The 20,308-nt window shown below is 35.6% G+C and overlaps 1 protein-coding gene across 5 annotated transcripts in view; it reads right to left on the bottom strand.

Moving 5' to 3' along the window:
• HELZ (helicase with zinc finger) overlaps positions 1-20,308 on the bottom strand; it is a 162,611-nt gene that overhangs the window by 31,559 nt on the left and 110,744 nt on the right. For all 5 annotated transcript variants that reach the window (XM_072781087.1, XM_072781083.1, XM_072781084.1 and 2 more), the window contains 4 exons: positions 14,518-14,722; positions 8,376-8,427; positions 7,435-7,625; positions 5,296-5,503 (listed from right to left, as the gene is read on the bottom strand). In XM_072781087.1, coding sequence (XP_072637188.1) covers positions 5,296-5,503; positions 7,435-7,625; positions 8,376-8,427; positions 14,518-14,722 — 656 coding nt within the window. The remainder of the gene's footprint in view (positions 1-5,295; positions 5,504-7,434; positions 7,626-8,375; positions 8,428-14,517; positions 14,723-20,308) is intronic.

Genomic DNA, 20,308 nt, shown 5'->3' on the forward strand with positions numbered 1-20,308 from the left:
CTTATAAATTGTCTCCAATGGATGTTACATTTCCAGTGACTATCAATTATTAGACAGAAGCAGAATATTTTAAACATTTTTCACCCATTATATTGATTTATACTACTGCTTGGGTTTTGCTTTTTCTACAGTTTCAGAGTTGCAGTTTACCTGCAAGAAAGAAAATTATAATTAAAGCAAACCTCATTGTCAAAACAAAAGCTTAATAAAGGAATAACCTTACAACATGAAATAATTTCAAAGATAACTGCCCAATCTCCAGAATTTGTAGTTTGTTTTCTTAAACTAGATATACAAAAGGTACTAACATTCTTGCCTATTTATACATGCTCAGTGCTTGGACATTCACAAATGCAATTAAGCAAGAATCCAAATAACATGCCAATCCAATTTAACAAAGGAATCAAACTGATTAATGATATATATTTTTAAGATTTTATTTATTTATTTGACAGAGAGAGTGAGTGCACAAGCGAGTGGAGCAGCAGGCAGAGGGAGAGGGAGAAGCAGGCTCCCTGCTCAGCAAGGAGCCAGACACAGGAATTGATCCCAGGCAGACACTTAACCAACTGAGCCACCTAGGCACCCCTGAATTAAAGATATTCTGAAAGGAACGTAGTTATGCTGCTTAAAAGTAATAGATGGGAAATTAAATATGAATGGATGATAAATAGTAAAGGAAGCAAAACTGAGGTTTAAAAAAAATCACAATTATAATTGAGTTAAATGATGCTATTTCACATATGTGAAAGGATTTTTATTTTTTAAGATTTATTTAATTTATTTATTTGAGAGGGAGGAAGAAAGGGAGAGGGAGGAGGAGAGGGAGAGACAAAACCTCAAGCAGACTCTCAGCTGAGCACAGAGCCCAACATGGAGCTCAATCTCACGACCCTGAGGTCATGACCTGAGCTGAAATCAAGAGTTGAATGCATATACAATGGAGCCACTCAGGCACCCTATACATGTGAAAGGATTTCAATCTATAAGAATTAACTGCTACGTTTTTTTTAAGATTTTATTTATTTATTCATGACAGACATAGGGAGAAGCAGGCTCCCCATGGAGAACCTGATGCAGAACTCAATTCCAGGACCCCGAGATCAAAGGCAGACACGTGAGGATCCCTGGGTAGCTCAGCGGTTTAGCACCTGCCTTTGGCCCAGGGCATGATCCTGGAGTCCTGAGATCGAGTCCCGCATCAGGCTCCCCGCATGGAGCCTACTTCTCCCTCTGCCTGTGTCTCTACCTCTCTCTCTCTCTGTGTCTCTCATGAATAAATAAATAAAATCTTTCAAAAACAAAGGCAGACACTCAACCACTGAGCCACCCATATGCCCCTAAATCCTGGATATTTTAAATTCCTTGAAAAAAATCCAAGATTTGGGTTCTTATTTAAAAACACTCTTCTAGAGAGCACCTGGGCGGCTCAGTCAGTTAAACACCTGATTCTTGATATCAAGTTCAGAGTCTTGATCTCAGGGTCATGAGTTCAAGCCCTATATTATGTTCCACATTGGGCATAGAGTCTACTTCTAAATCAATCAATCAATCAAACACTCTTTCAGGAAAGCCACTGGAACTTTGTAAGATGAATTTTCATGCCAGAATAGGCTTACTTCAAGAAATGAAACTACAATGTCTTAGATGAAAAATACACCGGATGGAACTAGCAGATTAGACATTGCAGAATAAAAACTTAGTGAACTAGAGGCACAGCAACAGAAACTACACAAAATGAAATACAAGAAGAAAAAGGAAATTAAAAAAAGAAAAGAAGTTAAAGTGCATCCATAAACTGTGGGGAAACTTTAATCAACCTAATATTTGGGTAGTAGGAATTCCTGAAGAGGAGGAGGTAAGATAAAAAACATCCTAAGAAATATAGGCCAAAGGTTTCTAAACTTGATGAAAACTATAAAGCCATAGATCCAAGAAGCTCAACAAAACTCCAAACACAAGAGGCATGAAGAAAACTACACCAGGGAATATCATAATCAATCTACTAAAACCAGTATAAAAAGAAACTCTTACAAGGAGTCAGAGGAAAAAAAAGTCACATTACATATAGAAAAATAAAGGTTGGATGACATCAGATTTCTCCTCTAAAACAATTCAAGCCAGAAACAGCAGAATAACATCATTAAAGTACTGAAAGGTTAAAAACTGTAAACCAAGAATTCTATACCCTGCAAAAATATCTTTCAAAACTGAAAATGAAACAAAAATATTTTCAGGCATACACTACCAAAAGAATTCATCACCAACAGACTCACACTACAAGGAATGTTAAAAGAAGTCCTTTAGGCTGAAGGAAAATTGTATCAAACGAAAACATACAGAAGAAATAAACATTACCAGAAATGCTACCTACATGGAGAGATACAAAAAAATTATTTTTCTCATTTAAACTCTTTAAAAAGATACTTGGCTGTTTAAACAAAAATAATTAACAATGTTTGGGCTTATAATATATGTAAAAGTAAAATGCAGGATAATAATATAAAAGTCAGGAGAGGAAAAACTGAAATATTATAAGGTTCTTTCCTGTACATGAAGTGGTAAAATATAAATAATAAAGTAGATTATGATAAATTAAAGATGTATATACTATCAACTCTAAAGCAAATACTAAAATAATAAAGAGTAACATAGCAAATAATCAAAAAGAAGGGATAAAATGGAATCATAAAAAATATTCGACTAATCCAAAAGAAAGGAGGAAAAAAGTCAAGGGAAAACAAAGAACAGATTAGACAAATTAAAAATAAATAGCAAGGGCAGCCCCAGTGTCACAGCGGTTTGGTGCCGCCTGCAGCTCAGGGCGTGATCCTGGAGACCCGGGATCGGGTCCCACGCCAGGCTCCCTGCATGGAGCCTGCTCCTCCCTCTGCCTCTCTCTCTCTAGCTGTGTCTCTATGAATAAATAAATAAAATCTTTAAAAAAAATAGATAGCAAGATGATAAAATCAAGCCTAACTATATAAACACATTAAGTATAGTCTAAACACCCCCAATTAAATGGCAGAGATTGTCACATTCAATTAAAAAAAAAAAAATCAGGAGCCAACCATATGCCACCTGAAAGAAATGTACTGTACAGGTAGCTGGGTGGCTCAGTTGGGTGAGCACCCAATTCTTGGTTTTGGCTCAGGTAATCATCTCAAGATCTCAGGATCATGGGATCAAACCCCACATAGGGCTCCAGGCTCAGCAGGATGTCTGCTTGGGATTTTCTCTCTCCCTTTCTCTCTCTCTCTTTCCCCCTTAGCTGCTTCCCCCAACTACTCTCTTTCTGTCTCTCTAAAAAAATTAGTAAATCTTTTTTTAAACAATAATTAAAATAGGGCAGACCAGGTGGCTCAGCGGTTCAGCGCCACCTTCAGCCCAGGGTGTGATCCTGGAGACCTGGAATGGAGTCCCACGTCACACTCCCTGCATGGAGCCTGCTTCTCCCTCTACCTGTGTCTCTGCCTCTCTCTTTCTGTGTCTCACATGAATAAATAAATAAAATCTTTAAAAATAATAATAATTATTATTATTAAAATAAATACACTTTGGGCAGCCTGGGTGGCTTAGCAGTTTAGTGCCATCTTCAGCACAGGATGTGATCCCGGAGACCTGGGATAGAGTCCCATATCGGGCTCCCTGCATGGAGCCTGCCTCTCTCTCTCTCTCTGTCTCTCATGAATAAATAAAATCTTTTTAAAAAATAATATTAAAAAATAAAATAAATATACTTTGAAGATTTTATTTACTTATTTGTGAGAGATAGAAAGAGTACATATTGTGGGAGGGGCAGATGAAGAGGGAGAGAGAGAATCTCAAGCAGACTCTGCACTGAGCGCAGAACCTGACATGGGGCTCAATCCCATGACCATGAGATCATGACCTGAACCAAAGTAAAGAATCAGACGTTTAACGGACTGAGCTGTCAACAGGAGTCCCAAGAAATGCACTTTAAATATCAAGACACAAAGAGATTAAAAGTAATGTCAAAAAAGAAAAAAAAAGGGAGGGGGGGGGTCAAAAAAGATATCCCACACCATCACTAATCAAAGGAAAGCTAAAGTGATTACATTAGATATTAAGCAAAGTTAGATCTCAGAGCAAAGAAAATCACTCCAAAATCACAAGAGTTAATTAATAAAAAGCACATATGTTGTGCCTAAATGTTGATGCTCCTATTAACAGAGCTTCAAAATTAATCAAGCAAAATTTAAAGGAAAAATTGACAAATGCCAATTGTATTTGGAGATTTCATATTCTCCTCTTAATACATATTTTCTTTGAAAGTTGACAGAAAATCAGCAATATAGTATATGTGCACAATTCTATCAATCAACTTGACCTAAGTAACATTTATAGAGTACTCTATTCTTCTCAAGTGCACATGGAACATTTGTAAAGATACATCATATTCTGGGCCATAAAACAAGTCTCAATAAATTGTTTTTGAGCTGATTCTAAAATGTATGTGGAAATGCAAAGGACCTGGAATAGACAGTCTTGAAAAAGAAGAAAAACTCATAGTACCTGACGTCAAGACGTTTATAAAGCTACAGGAATGAAGACAGCACATTTGGTATACAAAGAAAGTGTGCAGGGGATCCCGTGGATGGCTCAGTGGTTTTAGCGCTTGCCTTGGGCCCAGGGCGTGATCCTGGAGACCCGGGATCGAGTCCCACATCAGACTCCCTGCATGGAGCCTGCTTCTCCCTCTGTCTGTGTCTCTGCCTCTCTCTTTCTGTATCTCATGAATAAATAAATAAAATCTTTTTTAAAAAAAGCAAAGAAAGTGTGCATCAACAAAACAGGAGAGAGATTTCAAATATGTGGTCAATTGATTTTCAACAAAGGCACTAGTTGAGGATAGTGCTTTCAACAAATGGTGCTAGAACAAATATACACAAAAACAAAAATTTAAAAACGCTCATAATTCTTACCTTATGCCACATATAAAACTTAATTCAAAATGGACTTAATGTGAGAGCTAAAACTATGAAACTTCTAGGGAGAAAACACCAGATTTGTGATCTCGGATCAGACAAAAAAAAAATTGAGACACTATACCAAAAATGTGACATAAGCTCAGGGGGAAGTATGCTTGAGATTCTCTCCCTCTCCCTCTGTCCTTCCCCATGTACATGCATGTTCTCTTTCTCTCTCTCTCTCTCTCTCAAATAAACAAATAAAGTCTTTTTTAAAAAATCATACTGTTAAAAAAATCTTTACATGTTGATATAAGTAGGTGTGTCATCAATTTACGAACATGAGAATAGCAAAGCAGCTCACCATTTCGACTTGGCTCATGTTGCTCCTTCTCCTGATGCTGGTTTTGTGGCTGCCCTATGCTGACGGGTGGGTGGTGCCCAAGGCCATATGGTATGGGAGACCCCCGTCCGTGTGTCTGTAAGAGGTTCATATTGTAGGCCATTGCTGCCTGGTGTGTAAGGATCCGAGGATCGACTGCAAATCTGCCCTGGTACCCTGTCCATGGTACCTAGGTTATTACAAGAAATAAAATAATTGCATTAAGTCCATTTCAAAAGGCAAGCTGCTATAGTGCTGTTGATTAGGAAAAAGCAAACACACAGAGAGAGATGCTAATTTTATCAAAAATGAATAACTACAAAGTCAATGCTAATTGTAAACAATTGGGAAGAATTACTGCTACATCATAACTGGTCAAAAATTGGCTTCTTTTAAAAAAAAATTGGTTTCCTGAATCTTCAGTGTGTAGGGAAAATTGATCATTTTTCAGTTATGGAGGAAACTGAGGACTTAAAATTGATAATTATTCCTTAATGCATTAAATCATTTTGTAATCTTGAATCATTTCCCTTCAATATGAATGTACACATGTCACAGATTGTAAGAAAATTATCTTTTAAATTGTAACTGCATAGTTACATAGTTTAATAGGCTAAATGAGAGAACAGGGGAAAAAATTAAGAAAGAATTTCATCTAAGGAATCTCAACACAAAATATACATATTCCAACTTTACATGAATAACCTAATCATTTCATGTCCATTTATTGTGAGTAAAATTCCAATAGGCCATGAGTTTAGTTAATGCATTTGATTAATCCAACTCTTCCTTTAAACCACAAAAACAGAACATTTCTTTAGATGTATCTAAACATATAATCTCTGCATACTAACATAAAAGGATAAATACAATGACATCTGAGCTATTGGCCCTATCTTACTGTAATATAACTGTTAAATACAGACTCTTAAAAAACTCTTATATAATAAAAGCCTCTTTGACCTAGTAAAGTGAAATATAAATCCTAAGGGACTTACTATTTAAAGCAAATGATGTATAATATTGCCAGGCTGTCTGGAAAGAAATAAGTCAGCTAAAATTGAAAGTCTATGGGGAGTGGGCATGAATTACATATTTCTTACTGACAGTTACTCTCACTGGCTGCTGTAATTATAAACTATCATGATCAATATGGCAGAGAAAGGTTTACAGCTAGGCATTTTTCCATTTGAGGGTTGGGGGGTGCAGGTGTCTAAAATCTTCGACAATAATCACCTCTGCCTGAAATTATAATACTTGCCTTCAATAAAAGAAGTATTTTATAGGGTAAAATTCCTGAATTTGGAAATATTAGTATATCAGCAAATTAACAAAATTAACAAAATTTGAAGAATCTTAGAGGAGTAAAAATGGGTTTTACACAAGATGGAAGCTCTCTAAACACTTATTGTCTTAGAAAGGATTTAATAATGTTTTTAAGTACCTGTAAGATTTCATAAGGAGTGAAATTTCTCAGATAAATTCAGATCCAGAGAGCTTGACTAATCTAAGCTTCTTTGCCTCCTTCAAAAAACTATATTTCTTAAGAGCTAGTGAATTATGTAAGGATAAAAAAGTAAAAGATAAAATAAAAGCATCACTTTACAAGAGACCAGTTTACTAGCTCTGTTAAACCTTCAGCTCACTTTTCCCCAGTAAAAATATTTTAAAAGAGGGCAGCCCCAGTGGCTTAGCGGTTTAGTGCCATCTTCAGCCCAAGGTGTGATGCTGGAGACCGGGGATGGAGTCCCACATCGGGCTCCCTGCATGGAGCCTGCTTCTCTACCCCTCTCTCTCTCTCTCTCTCTGTATCTCTCATGAATAAATAAATAAAATCTAAAAAAAAAAAAAAAATTTAAAAGAATACAAAAGTTTCTCAATTAAAACACCCAATTTATAGATTTCTTCATAACCACTGACAATGCAGTAACAAATTATAAGCAACAATTTGTATTTCTCTTGTCACTTCAAAATCTGAAGGTTAAAGAAAGAGATGCTCTAAAGAAGCTTACAGGCATTGAAAAATTAAAATAGAAGGTAGAACACTATTTGGGATAGTTACTAATTTAGTGAAGCCTATTTTATTTTATTCAATAGAAAGGATCTCAAATGTTCACTTACAGGTAAAGGCACCGACATAACTACATTCCCTCCATAGACAGCAGGTACGTAAAGAATACTTGTCCCAGTGTGAGGATCTATTCTTTGAACAGGGCTTGGAGATTTCCCCAAATTTGGGTGAGGTCCAAGAGGGGGTGGAGGAGTATATGCTCTAATAGGATTGCCAATAAGTACAGAAGGATTGGGTTGAACTGAAAAATAAACAGAGAGAACACACTCAGTAGCTGAACACATTCCCCTAGACAAGAATAATTTAAATCACCAACAGCAAAATACATTCCCAAGTTTCCCATAAGGTATCTTATAATAAAAGAATTACCAATATGGAAGAATAAAGCATATTTTTAAAAACATAACCACTTTACAATGTTCCCTAAAATTAGCTTGTGGTTACAAAGTATTCCTTTTGTAAACTAGTAAAATTGTAAATGTCTTCCAAGGAGCTAGAGGTGTGTCTTTCAAAAGAGAAAACCACACACTCAGTAAACATTCTTCTAAGACTCAGAAAATATATATAATCCTTCAAAATAAGGTTTTGGCTTACAATTTTAATATAGCCACAGAAAAAATAAAGGTTAACCAATTATTATTTTAAAAGCACATTTCTGTAATAATTTAAACCATTTAAATAAACTTCATCTTGAAATTTCAATTACCTAACATTTATAGGATATAAATATGTTCCAAAAACTTCTGTTGCATAGGCTTATATGTTTTTCCTCAAAACTTCTAGATATAAATCACCTATTTTCAGAAACGGTGTAACAAAGCATTCACAAAACCAGATGTATTGAATAAAAGAATTAATAAGGGAGTTCCAAAGTGTGTGTGTGTGTGTGTGTGTGTGTGTCCCTCTCCTGATGTTCCTCTTTCTAGTAATGAAGTTTGATGACAAATCTCTCAAATGATAAAAGTTATCACAGGATTAATTTTCCACTTACCAATTCCATCATTCTGGAAATGATCATTCTGGGTATGATGGAGGCTTTTCCCCTTCACAGAAAAAAATTATAAGAATTTAAACACATTTAATATTAGGAGAACAATAACCATTTTCCTAATCCTATGCAAATTAAATACATACAGCAACAATTAAAATCGAAAGACTGTGAATCTATAATTAATAACTATTAGACTGCTTTGACCCAACTTTCTTTTAAACTATCAAGTTATGGTGGTAGGCCTCTAGTTTTCTCAGCTTCAAATTAAGAGTATCTAAAATTCTTTAAATGAATTTTTAAATAAAAAGAAATAAACAATCAATGTGACTGAAACCTAAATTCTATTCCTTGTAGCTTCTCTACCAATTTTCTTTTCATTAAATGATGAAAAGAAAAGTTGTTTTTTGAGGGAAAAACAATAGTCTTCAACTCCTGAGGATGAGAACCTTAAAATAACCCTGTGAACATAAATATGGTTTGGGACTAATGGTATTTTGAGCATAATTCATGGCACCTTCAAGTGTAAAATTTACTAAAGGAACAGGAAAAAACACTGTCACAATCTGCTTAAAATAATGTACAAATGTTCTAGAGAGCAATTTGGCAATATTACCAGAAGCATCAAAAATGTACATACACTTTAACCCAATAATTGCACTTCCAGGAATTTATCCAAATGAAATAAGATTGGATTTGGGCCCAATGTTCATCACAGCATTGTTTATACATGTTAAATGCCCATGAACTGAAGATTTATTAAATAAACAATGCTAGATTCATATACCATTAAATGGGATAACTAGGGAAGAAATAATATTTGAAGAGACAATGGTTATGAATTCCTGGATTTTAAAAAATGTCTTTCTCGTTCTATTGGCTAAATGTAATACACAAAGCCATGATACAACAAGTAGCACGTTATACAACTTACACTTAGACACACACAAATCTGTTACTTGGACATAACATCTGAAAACTAAAGGCAGGGATGGGGGATAACATCTATAGCAGGAAGAAAAATTTATTCTTGACCAAAGCAAAAGTACAGTAATGTTTCACTTATCTCCCTGTCAGCAATGTTAATTATTCAGGTCAGCACTAAATATCAAAGGCGTCCAGTCAGGTAGGTTAGTTATGAGCAGAGAAGGGCAACTAAGCTCCAACTCTTAGAACAGTCAGAAAAAAAAAACAATGAATCACAGTTGTCCATTAACCAGAAGAGAATATATTCCCAGTGAATGGCACTAGCTATTAAAAAACCACACTTCTGAGGAACAGAGAAACGGAAAGAAACACAGGGCGGAAGAAAGAAGAAACCATGAAAAGGTGAACATGGCAGGCAGCAGAGATGGCAGAAATAGGGGGGAAGATCAGAAGAATCAGAAGAGATATCAAGAGCAGCCAGAGCCATACAATGACAGAAGCAAAGAGATAAGATTGTTCCAAAAGGGTATCAAACCATTTAGATTTCTTAGCCCCTAATGAACCAACAACCAGGGGTAATCGTGCAGCATGCAGAGAAAACAGTGATATAGTCAAGAGTGTGATATGAAGAACAGCCTCCCAGAGATACCCACACTCTCATTCCTGGAATCCATTGCTATATCGTGTTTTGTGGCAAAAGGGACTGCAGATATAATCAAGTGGTAGATTTAAAATAAGGAGATTATCCTAGGTTATCTGGGTGGACCCATTCTAACATGAGCCCTAAAAGCAGAAAAGTTTTCCCAGCTGGAGTCAGACAGATGGGGCAGGAGAGGAAGTCAGAGACTCCAAGGGAGAGAACAATGTAATATGTTGTTGGTGGCTCTGAGACCTAAGGGCCAAATGCAGGAATGGGACAGAATCCTCCAGAAGCTAAGAACACTCCAGCAGGCAAGGAAACAAGGACCTCAGTCCTGCAATCACAATGAACTGAATTCTGCATGGACTGAGAAGCAGATTCTTCCCAGAGCCTCCAGATAAGAGGTCAGTCTGCCAACATTTTGATCCTGCCCTTCTGAGACCCAAAAGTGAGACCAACCAAGGCGACATGGACATGTGACCAAGAGAAATGTGAGATAATACATTTGTGCTGTTTAAGTCACTAAGTTTGTGCTAATTTGTTGCGGCAACAATAGGAAACCAATACAAAGAGTAACCACAGTCTGGATAGTCCTATACTATAAAGCTGGAAGCAGCCCAGACAATATACATCAACACTCTGAGTTGTGGGACATGCTAAATGAAAAAGCAACCTGGGACCTATCATGTAAAAAGATATGCACCTAAAAAAAAAAGAAAAAAAAAGATATGCACCTCTATAAGTATAATTCAGCACTCTGTACAGTTCAGGGCAGGAAAGCTTTCCTCGGATGCTTCAACTCAGCACGTAGCTGTAGGGTAGTAAGTGTACTTGGTCCATATAAAATCATATGGTAATTGGTAGCTTATAAACAAAATAATGTAGCAATAGGCTAGCACTGTGTGTAAAAATCATTCCACAATGAGAATTCCAAAAGTTTGCTAATAGACCTCAGAAAGTATGTGTACCTTTGGTAGAATGCCAGGATTTTTATAAGCAAATGTAGCTCATGTCACATATCTTGTAAGGACTTTTTACTCCACCATTTGTTTATTCAAATATTTATTTTTTTCACATTGTTTTCCATTTACTCACTTAATAAATGTTAATGAGGCCTACCACATATCCACCCCTTGCTGGGCAGGTTTCTGAAGTACACAAACTGACATGTTTTCTAATGTCTAGGACAGTGAGACACAACACAAGCAGCTGATGATGAAAACAGATGATGAAAATAACTCACAGCTACAATCTATAAAATAATGCTATAGTTTTTTCAGATAATCCATTTCTGAATATTATCTTTGCTCTGACCAGTTTTTAGAGTATGTGCAAATGAATCTGTTCTATTTTGGCAAGCTTCCAAATGTTGCTCCTAGTAAATGCCCTAGGAGAAAGCAGAATGAAGACAGGCAAATTGCTTTTCTCCATGCTAATTCTGCAGGGACCCATGAAACAGGAGCTTGGCAATAAATGATGCCTGCAAAGAGTGAGGCAATAAAGGGCCAGCTCAGACCACCAGCTCCTGGACCCCCTAATATTCTGTACCTTCACTAACACCACCACAGATCCAACCTCTTAGAATAAAGTTATGTGACTGCTAAACAGCTCAGGGGATGTTCTGTTGCCAAACATAGGCCTGTGCAAACAGGTCCTGGAGCATTTTTAACTATTGGCCAGTCTTCTAAAGATTTCATCTACATGAAATCAGGTTGGGATTTAAATTGTAGTCTAACATTAACAATACTAATTTTTAATATTTCTTATGCACAGAATTGTGTTAAAAGTTAAACATTAAGGAAAACTTAAGGGAAATTATATGGTTTAGTATCACATTTTCAGAAGTAACTTCCTTTTCTAGCAATGAAGTATATCCTCCTTCATCAAAAGACTCTAGCACATGAAATAAAGTATCTGGGATTTGTTTCAAAAATTTCCAGTGTGTTTATCTGGTGGGGGGAAAGGAGGTGTCTGTAGATGAGACAAGATTACATTGATAATTAATAAACCTAGATGACAGGGGGATGCCCAAGTGGCTCAGCTGGTTAAGCATCCAACTCTTGGTTTTTGGCTCAGGTCATGATCTCAGGATTCTGGGCTCTCTGCTAAGCAGGTAATCTGCTTGTCCCTCTGACTCTCCCACTCCATTGGTGCACGTGCGTGCACCGTGTGTGTGCACGCTCTCTCTCTTAAATAAATAAAATCTTAAAAAAAACAAAAACAAAAATCTAGATGACAGGGTATTCATTAGATGCATATATTTGAACTTCCTACAATAGAAAGTTAAATAAACAAGACTCCAGTACAAATTCAAACCTCAAAACAATTTAATGGAAGTAAAATAAAATACTGGGGAGAGAAAAGCAATGAAGTGATAAAAATAACCTCTTGCTCATTATACATCAGTTATTTAAAATTATTGATTATTCTCATACTTGCTATAAATAATCAATAACTTTAAATAGCCAGGTGTATAATCTGACGAACCACTGTATTAGTGACACAGAAACAACAGACAATATCTGTCGCACCAGAGAAGAATATTTTCTAAAAAGTCAAAAAACAAAACTGGGGCAAACAAAAACAAAAACAAAAACAAAACTGGGGCAATGGCGGTTTTGGCCTTTAATTACACAATCCTCTCATTAAAAAAGAAAAGCCACCAATGACAGAGAGAGAAGAGGAGGGTGGGAGGGAGAGAAATGCCACACTACACTCTACTGGATGTATCATAACCATTATTCACTATCAGATACTTATTGAGCACCCACTACGTGCAAACAGTGGGGCAAGGCAGTGGGGACCATAAAAAGTATATAGAACAGGATTTTTGTCTTTAGGGAGAACTTTCTATGGTTTTAGAAAAGCAAGTGGATTGAACATTTATTACTTCACCTTTAAAATGAAAACAAAAAGCAAACTGCAGGATCTTGGTTAGGGTCAGTCCACATTTGGTATCATGGCTTGAATCTAGCTGCACCTATAGTACATAAATTGATGCTTACATTCTCAGGTCAGTAAAAAGAGCTTACTCTATTGTAGTTAGGAATATGCAAAGGGTATAATGATTTTACAACATTTTAATTAAAAAAACAATTTTTAATTTAAAAAACAGTAAAATATAAATATTTCTACCTGGGTTCCCTACTCCCCACACACCCTAAACTTCTTGCTGGTCCTTGTAGAGCCTATTCTCTCACACCTCTAGCCTGTTGTATAAGCTCTATCTGAAGCTTCATTCATTCATCTAAAAAATACTTTTAAGCACCTACAATGAGCCAGATGTTGTTCTAGGCACAGAGACTAGAGCAGTAAACAATACAGACAAACATCTCTGCCCTAATGGAGCTCATATTCTAGTTTCTGAAATGTCTCCTCATATCCTCCCATCTACTCTGTGGACTCCTAAACAAGATTTCTGTGGTGGAAACTGCCTTGAATCTACCTACTTCCTCTGACCATCACCTTCAACACTTGTGGCAAAAGCGGGGCAGGTGTGTGTGTGTGTGTGTGTGTGTGTGTGTGCGCGCGCGCACGCTAATTTGCTTGCCTATGTTTCTCTAGCACCTACCCATAGCAGCTAGCACATAGAAGAAACTTAACTATTTAATAAATAAGTTGATTATCAATTTAAAGCATTCCTACACATTTGATCCACTTTTATTAAACTAATAATACACAACAGTATATTAACACAGAAGTAATTCTCTTCTCAGCTTAATACCTATTTAGCTGAAAGATTTTCAAGATATTAAGCCATTAATTATTGTTTACACATTAGGTTTTACATTTTTAAAATGAAGTCCCAAACTGACATATTCTTTTACTTCATTCATGTCAATAAATTTAATACCATGCTGATGACTATAAATAGACCAAAACAAGCAGAACAAATACTAAACATGCCATTCTCATAACTCTCGTTTCTAGATGGTAAGTGCAAGCATATTTTTTTCAGGCACTGTAGCAAATAAACCAGCTGTCTCTGCCCAAAATAACTATGGTTCAAAAGCAGACATGGCCCTGACTGACCCACCTCCACGCCTTCTGATGAGACTACTTCTTATACAACAAATATAGGTCAACTCAATTAAAGTAATCTTCAAGAAGTCAACCAAATTTTATCACTGTGTCAAATACCACTTGAAATTAACTGTTCATCAACACATGATTGGAACTGCTTTCTACAAACACTATTGTATATTATTCCTTATAATAATATACTCTAAGGGCATGCTTTTAATAAGTGTGATAGTCTTTTCAACTGCTTTGTTTTATCCACATCTTGTTAAAACAAAGTCTACCAGTAGAGGGGACTGGGAGGTATCATACAAAGGACACCAGAAGCAATCAGGTACTTGAAAACTTTTTGAGGATGATTATGACATTGAGCATAGCTACACACCACACTGTATTCTCACTTACATGTGCAAACTAGCAAGTTCCTTGCTGAAACTGCTTGCCGCCAAATGTAACCTTCATTTCCAATATTTAAAGTAACTTGCAGCCCAATGAACCATGGACCCTTCTGTGCTGTTCTCTCCCTCTACCCTCTTCGATTCCATCAGCAGACTTTACCTTGGGGGGTGACTGCTGAAGTTTGTTGGTATTTCCTGAATGCTGCAGTCTTAGAGCCCGGGGGATAAATTCAGGTGCCAGTGGATTCAACACATATGTCTTCTTGAGTTCTAAAGCCTCTAGCTGAGCTTTGATCTGTTCAAAAGTGATTCCGTGTAGGCTATTATTGTCATGACACAGGGCAATAAATCGCTCCCAAAATTTCCTACAGAAAAGATTTAGAAGATCAGTTTACAATTTCAGTGGATAAGATCACAGAAATGAACATAAGCAACTATAGATAATTTCAAATTCACTCTTCCCACCCCAAATGCTCAGATGAAACATTTATACATGATTCAGGTATAATCTTTCCACCAGATCACAAGACTCCATAGTTTGATTCTGAAACTATAGTTATGTCTAATATTGTAGAAAATACAAACTATGTTCTCAATTAATTTGGGCTAATCAATACAAGTAATGTGGTCAATGCTCATCTAGAATTATAGTTTTGTTATCCACATAGTAAGTAAGGATTTCAAAACTGATGCTAGCTTATTTTACAGATGATTTTTATTTCTAGACATATATACATATATATATATATATATAATACACACACACACACACACACACACACACATACATAAAACAGACTAATTTGAATTATAGGGCCAAATTAGTCTGGTGCTGGATGACTAAGAAAAGCCAACTCAGGACATAAATCTCAGCCACAAAGTAGATAATCCTCATGGAAGATGCTTTTTTTTAAGATTTTATTTTTTTGACAGAGAGAAAGAGAGAGCACAAGCAGGGGGAAGGGCAGGCAGAGGGAGAGGGAGAAGCAGGTTCCCTGTAGAGCAGGGAGCCCAAAGTGGGGTTCAATCCTAGGACCTTTGAGCTGAAGGCAAACTCTTAAATCAACTGAGTCACCCATGTATCCTCCTCATAGAAGATTCTTAAGAAATAACTATCTTTTTCTCTTACTTAACAGATGCCTGTCATAAGCACAACTTATTAACTAAGAGAGTTAAATTAATTATGAAAAATACAGGAAATTGGAATGCCAATTTTAATGTTGATTATTTCCTAATCACATTAATAAATACTAAAGGAGAAAAATACATTCAAAACTTTGTTGCAGTTGCTGCTATTTTCCTTCAGTTTTAAAAACTGATCTCCAAAAAAATAAAAATAAAAAATAAAAATAATAAAAATAAAAACTGATCTCCAAATATTAAAAATATTAAATATATATTACAAAAGAACATAATTTTAATTTAAATGACTATTATAAATATATAGGCCTATCTTTAATATGAGATTCAAATAATGTTTTATTATGGTATAATATAAAAAAATGTATGATATGATTTCTTCCCACATTGGTATTCTTGTGTCCAGGTAGACAAGAAGTAATCAAGATAGCTTCAAGAAGCATAAATGAAAAGGTTTATATTATAGAAGTTAGTATATGAATGGGAATTGGGTTATTAATATATTCATAAAACTTTGCAGGGTTTAATTTTGAACTGTTTCTCTTACATATGCCTTTCCTACTTTTTTAAAGTTTAAGAAATATGTCCAAAAAAAATTCAGGCTTATATGTCAACAACAGGAAGAGTGAAAGTATTATAAAATATTAAATATGTATTTCTCACAATAAGATACAACAGTCTTTCAGCTACAGGAAGTATGCATTGCTAAGAAATGTCCACTAAAAGCTACCCTTTATTTTTATTAAGAACCCTTCTGGGGGTGCCTGGATGGTTCAGTTGGTTAAGAGTCAGACTCTTGGGTTTCACCTAATTCTTGGTTTTGGCTCAGGTCATGATCTCAGGGTCATGAGATGGAGCCCCATGACAATCTCCACACTCAGTGCAGAGACTGCTTGTCCCTCTCCCTCCCCATCTGCCTCTTCCTGCTGCCCCTCTCCCCCCCACCCCCCCCACCACACACACACCCTCTCAAATAAATAAAATCCTTTTAAAGAAAAAATAACCCTTCTGAAGGAATCAAGGCTTTTTGCTTTTTTTTTTTTTTTTTTTTTTTTTTATGATAAGCACACAGTGAGAGAGAGAGAGAGGCAGAGACACAGGCAGAGGGAGAAGCAGGCTCCATGCACCGGGAGCCTGACATGGGATTTGATCCTGGGTCTCCAGGATCGCGCCCTGGGCCAAAGGCAGGCGCCAAACCGCTGCGCCACCCAGGGATCCCGGAATCAAGGCTTTTTAAATCACAGTCTGATAGTTAAAGAATTATCTTTAATATAGCACTCAAGAGCTGAAATCCATAAACTTTCCCATACTTTTGATTTAAAAAGCCACAATATTCAACTGAATATTCAATGTGAATATTTACCAACATGATTCCACGTGCTATATTTAAATGTAGTTTCTTTGGTCTGATAAAGTATTAATTTCATAAAATGGCATTTCATATTTGGGTTGAAATTCAAGACACACCAAAACACAGAGAGAATGGACTGGCTTTTATTCTCAGCTTCTAATACCGATTTTTATAGCATATTTTCATTTCCAGCTTATGTGGCCAAGATGCTAGAACTTGTTCTATGTTCAAGCTGCTTTTTTGACTCGAAGCTCTATTCCCATGCCACCCTCACTGACCTCAACTGCACTGAGCAAGAGCTGAACTAACACAGGGTTCAGAAGAACCTTCAAACAACCCCCAGTTCAGGAGAAGCCAGTGGCTCAGTGACAGTCTTTGTCTACAAGATCCCAAGAATTTCAAAGCAGCAGACTTAGAGCTGAAAGGACACCATTTCAGAACAATAAACACAATAAGTTAAACTAGTTCTGAAAGCTCCATTTTAAATCTCACTTATCCTCTGACTGGCCCACTGGTATGGTGAGGTGGTCAAGTATGTGGATTCAGAACTACACACTCTGGGGTTTTCGTAGGGGCTCTGACATTCAGGAGCTGTGTAACTTCAAGCAATTCAATAACTTAATCTCTTTGTAGCTCAATTTCCTCATGTGTAAAATAAGGCACCAATAGTATTCATATTATTTTCTCACTTTTAAACTTTCAGAGAAATATATTTTTCCCTTCAAAAATTCTTAAAAATCCTCCTTTTCTCTCTTCATAATGGCTCTTTCAGAGATTATTCATACACACAGCCCTTGAACTCCTCAATACTTTAATAAAATATTATCTATGGCATTATGAGGCATTTCTGAACACATAACTGAAAGATTACTTGAGAATGAAGATAATCCTTCATTTCTATGATTATTTATAGGCGAGACCAATTCTCAGGCCCCTCCCTAAATTTTTCATATATTATTGATAATAACAACTTGGGCTAGAAAACCCAAGTGTGTTTCTACATACTATAATTACAAGCATTTCAAAGAACATAACCTTACTTTTAATCACTGCATGAACAAAGTTTGGTTTTGTTTCTATGCTAACCTGGCTTCTAGGATCATTGATAAAACAATGAAAGATCACTTGGTATGTTTAAGTTAGAGAGTGAGTATCTATTCGTGCATTTATATATATATCACTACATATATATGAAATATGATTACATCTCACTGAGCAAATGGCATCTATTAAGAAATTCAGTTCACAGAAAGACCTCCTCCAAACACTGATTTAGAGAAATGTTATGACTCCTCTCTGGCTCTCCCCATTCAGTGTAGATTTATACAAACACATTCATCACTTTCTGGGAAAGGCAGAGTAACCCAGAGAGAAGAGCTTAGGTTTTAAAGTCAATGTGACATCTGTTTCAGTGAACCATTCAATAGGTATATGACCGTGGGCAGTAATTTAAACTCTTTGAATCAGGCAGCCCATTTAAAATGCAAATAAAATTCCCACATTGCAGGGTTGTTGGGATGACTGAATAAGGCTAAGTGTGCAAAGCACTTAACGAAGCACCTGGCAAGAGAAAACTGTCAGTAAACATCAGCTACTATATTAATATTTGTTGGTTTGGTAAGCTGGAGAGAGAGAAGTTCACTACATTCACATCAGGTTAATAGATAAATTCTGTTTAAAAATACAAAAAAGATTATATAATAGTTGCCTTCTAAACTGGTATACTATACACAGTAATTATTCCTTGAAATTTTAATTAATATTTAGAAATATCATATTAGTTTTTCATAAATATTGAATAGGACATGGTGGGGGGATGATTAACTCAAACTACAAAGAATTCATTCCTCTGTTATTATAGTACCTAAGAATCATATATGACCTCCCAAGTTTACTTGTATTATGAGATTAAATTAATTTCTAATAAAATTAGAAAGATTATAGTACAAATATCCATACACTTCAACTATTAGCTCTCAGAGCCATTATTAAACTGTCCAAATAACACAGATAATCAGCAATCCAAATTAGCTATTAAGTTATATTTTTTCTCCCTACACAATATATTTAACCTCTCTGAAAATATTTTGCCTAGCTTATAAATTAACTTGCAGCTCTTAATACACTCCAGCTTAGTAGCAAGAAATAAGTAACCAGTAGACCTGGCTTCGAGTTAAAAATTAGCCCCAGATAATTCTGACAGCATGGCCTCAGAAAGAATTATTCACCTATTTGCTCTAAGAAAATAGCAATTTATGTCAGAGAAGCGGTGAAAAACGCTGATCTCTTGGAATTCATCGCATAATACAACTATACAGAAAGGGATAATGGTTTAAAAAAAATATTCATATTGATAAATGTTTGGAGTCACTTACAAAAAAAAAAAGAGTCCAAAACAAGTTTGGCTCAAGGCTACTGTTATACAATCTGTTTATTCCTCCACAGTTTCTAATTTGTTTTTTTTTCCCCCTAGTTTTTAATATGTTGTTCTATTTTATATGTTTTAATCTATTAAATTCTAATCAAACTGTATATATTTTTCAAATGACAAATATGAACAAAAATGGTAAAATATCACAGCAATAGTCTAACCAAATATGCTTTCAATGAATTATAAAGTATCTAAAGTAAAATTCTCAGGAGAGAAGCCAAATTATTAGATCTAGTTTTACTCATTTGGAACATGGAATTAATATATTCTCTTTCTCAACTTTTTGTCATTAGTGGCTAAAGATGAACAGAAATCTCCCTTGTAAGTATGAAATTATACACATCTTGGGGCACCTGGGTGGCTCAGTCAGTTAAGCATCTGCCTTCAGCTCAGGTCATGATCTCAGGGTCCTGGGATTCAGCCCCGCATCAGGCTCCCGTTCAGTGGTGTCTGTTTCTCCCTCTGCCACCCCCCCCCCAAATAATTAATAAAATCCTTTTTTAAAAAAGATATTTTACAATAGGACTGTTCAGCTATGCATAAATAAGTCATGGTGCATTTAAGTTTTGTGGGGTTTTTCTTTTAAATAAAAAGATTGTTTTTATAACATAACCATAAATTTAAAATATTTGATTCCTTTGTTAATGGTTTTCCCCTTACAAAGTATATTAACTTCTCTTGGAGTCTTAAATTCTAATACATACAGATTATTATTATTAAACATCCCAGTTGTCTCCCTTCCCATAGAATTTTTCTTTCTGCTGAAACAGGAAAACAGACAATAAAATACTGCCCTATCTATATTGCAATAAAAAATTTGGTTTAAAAAGGCCACTTCCTAACAGCTCTGTCTACTTTAATTCTAACATATCAAAAAGAAATAATTATTCAAGGCATATTCAGGACTCTCTACATCACTTATTACTATCTGAATTCACTTTGACAGGTCCTAGAATATTTCCACAACTTTAAGTAATCCCTAGTGTATTTCTTTTTCGTAAAAGAGTATAGATTATAAATTTCTGTTCA

Source organism: Canis lupus, chromosome 16, assembly GCF_048164855.1.
Source record: "Canis lupus baileyi chromosome 16, mCanLup2.hap1, whole genome shotgun sequence".
Classification (NCBI taxonomy): domain Eukaryota; kingdom Metazoa; phylum Chordata; class Mammalia; order Carnivora; family Canidae; genus Canis; species Canis lupus.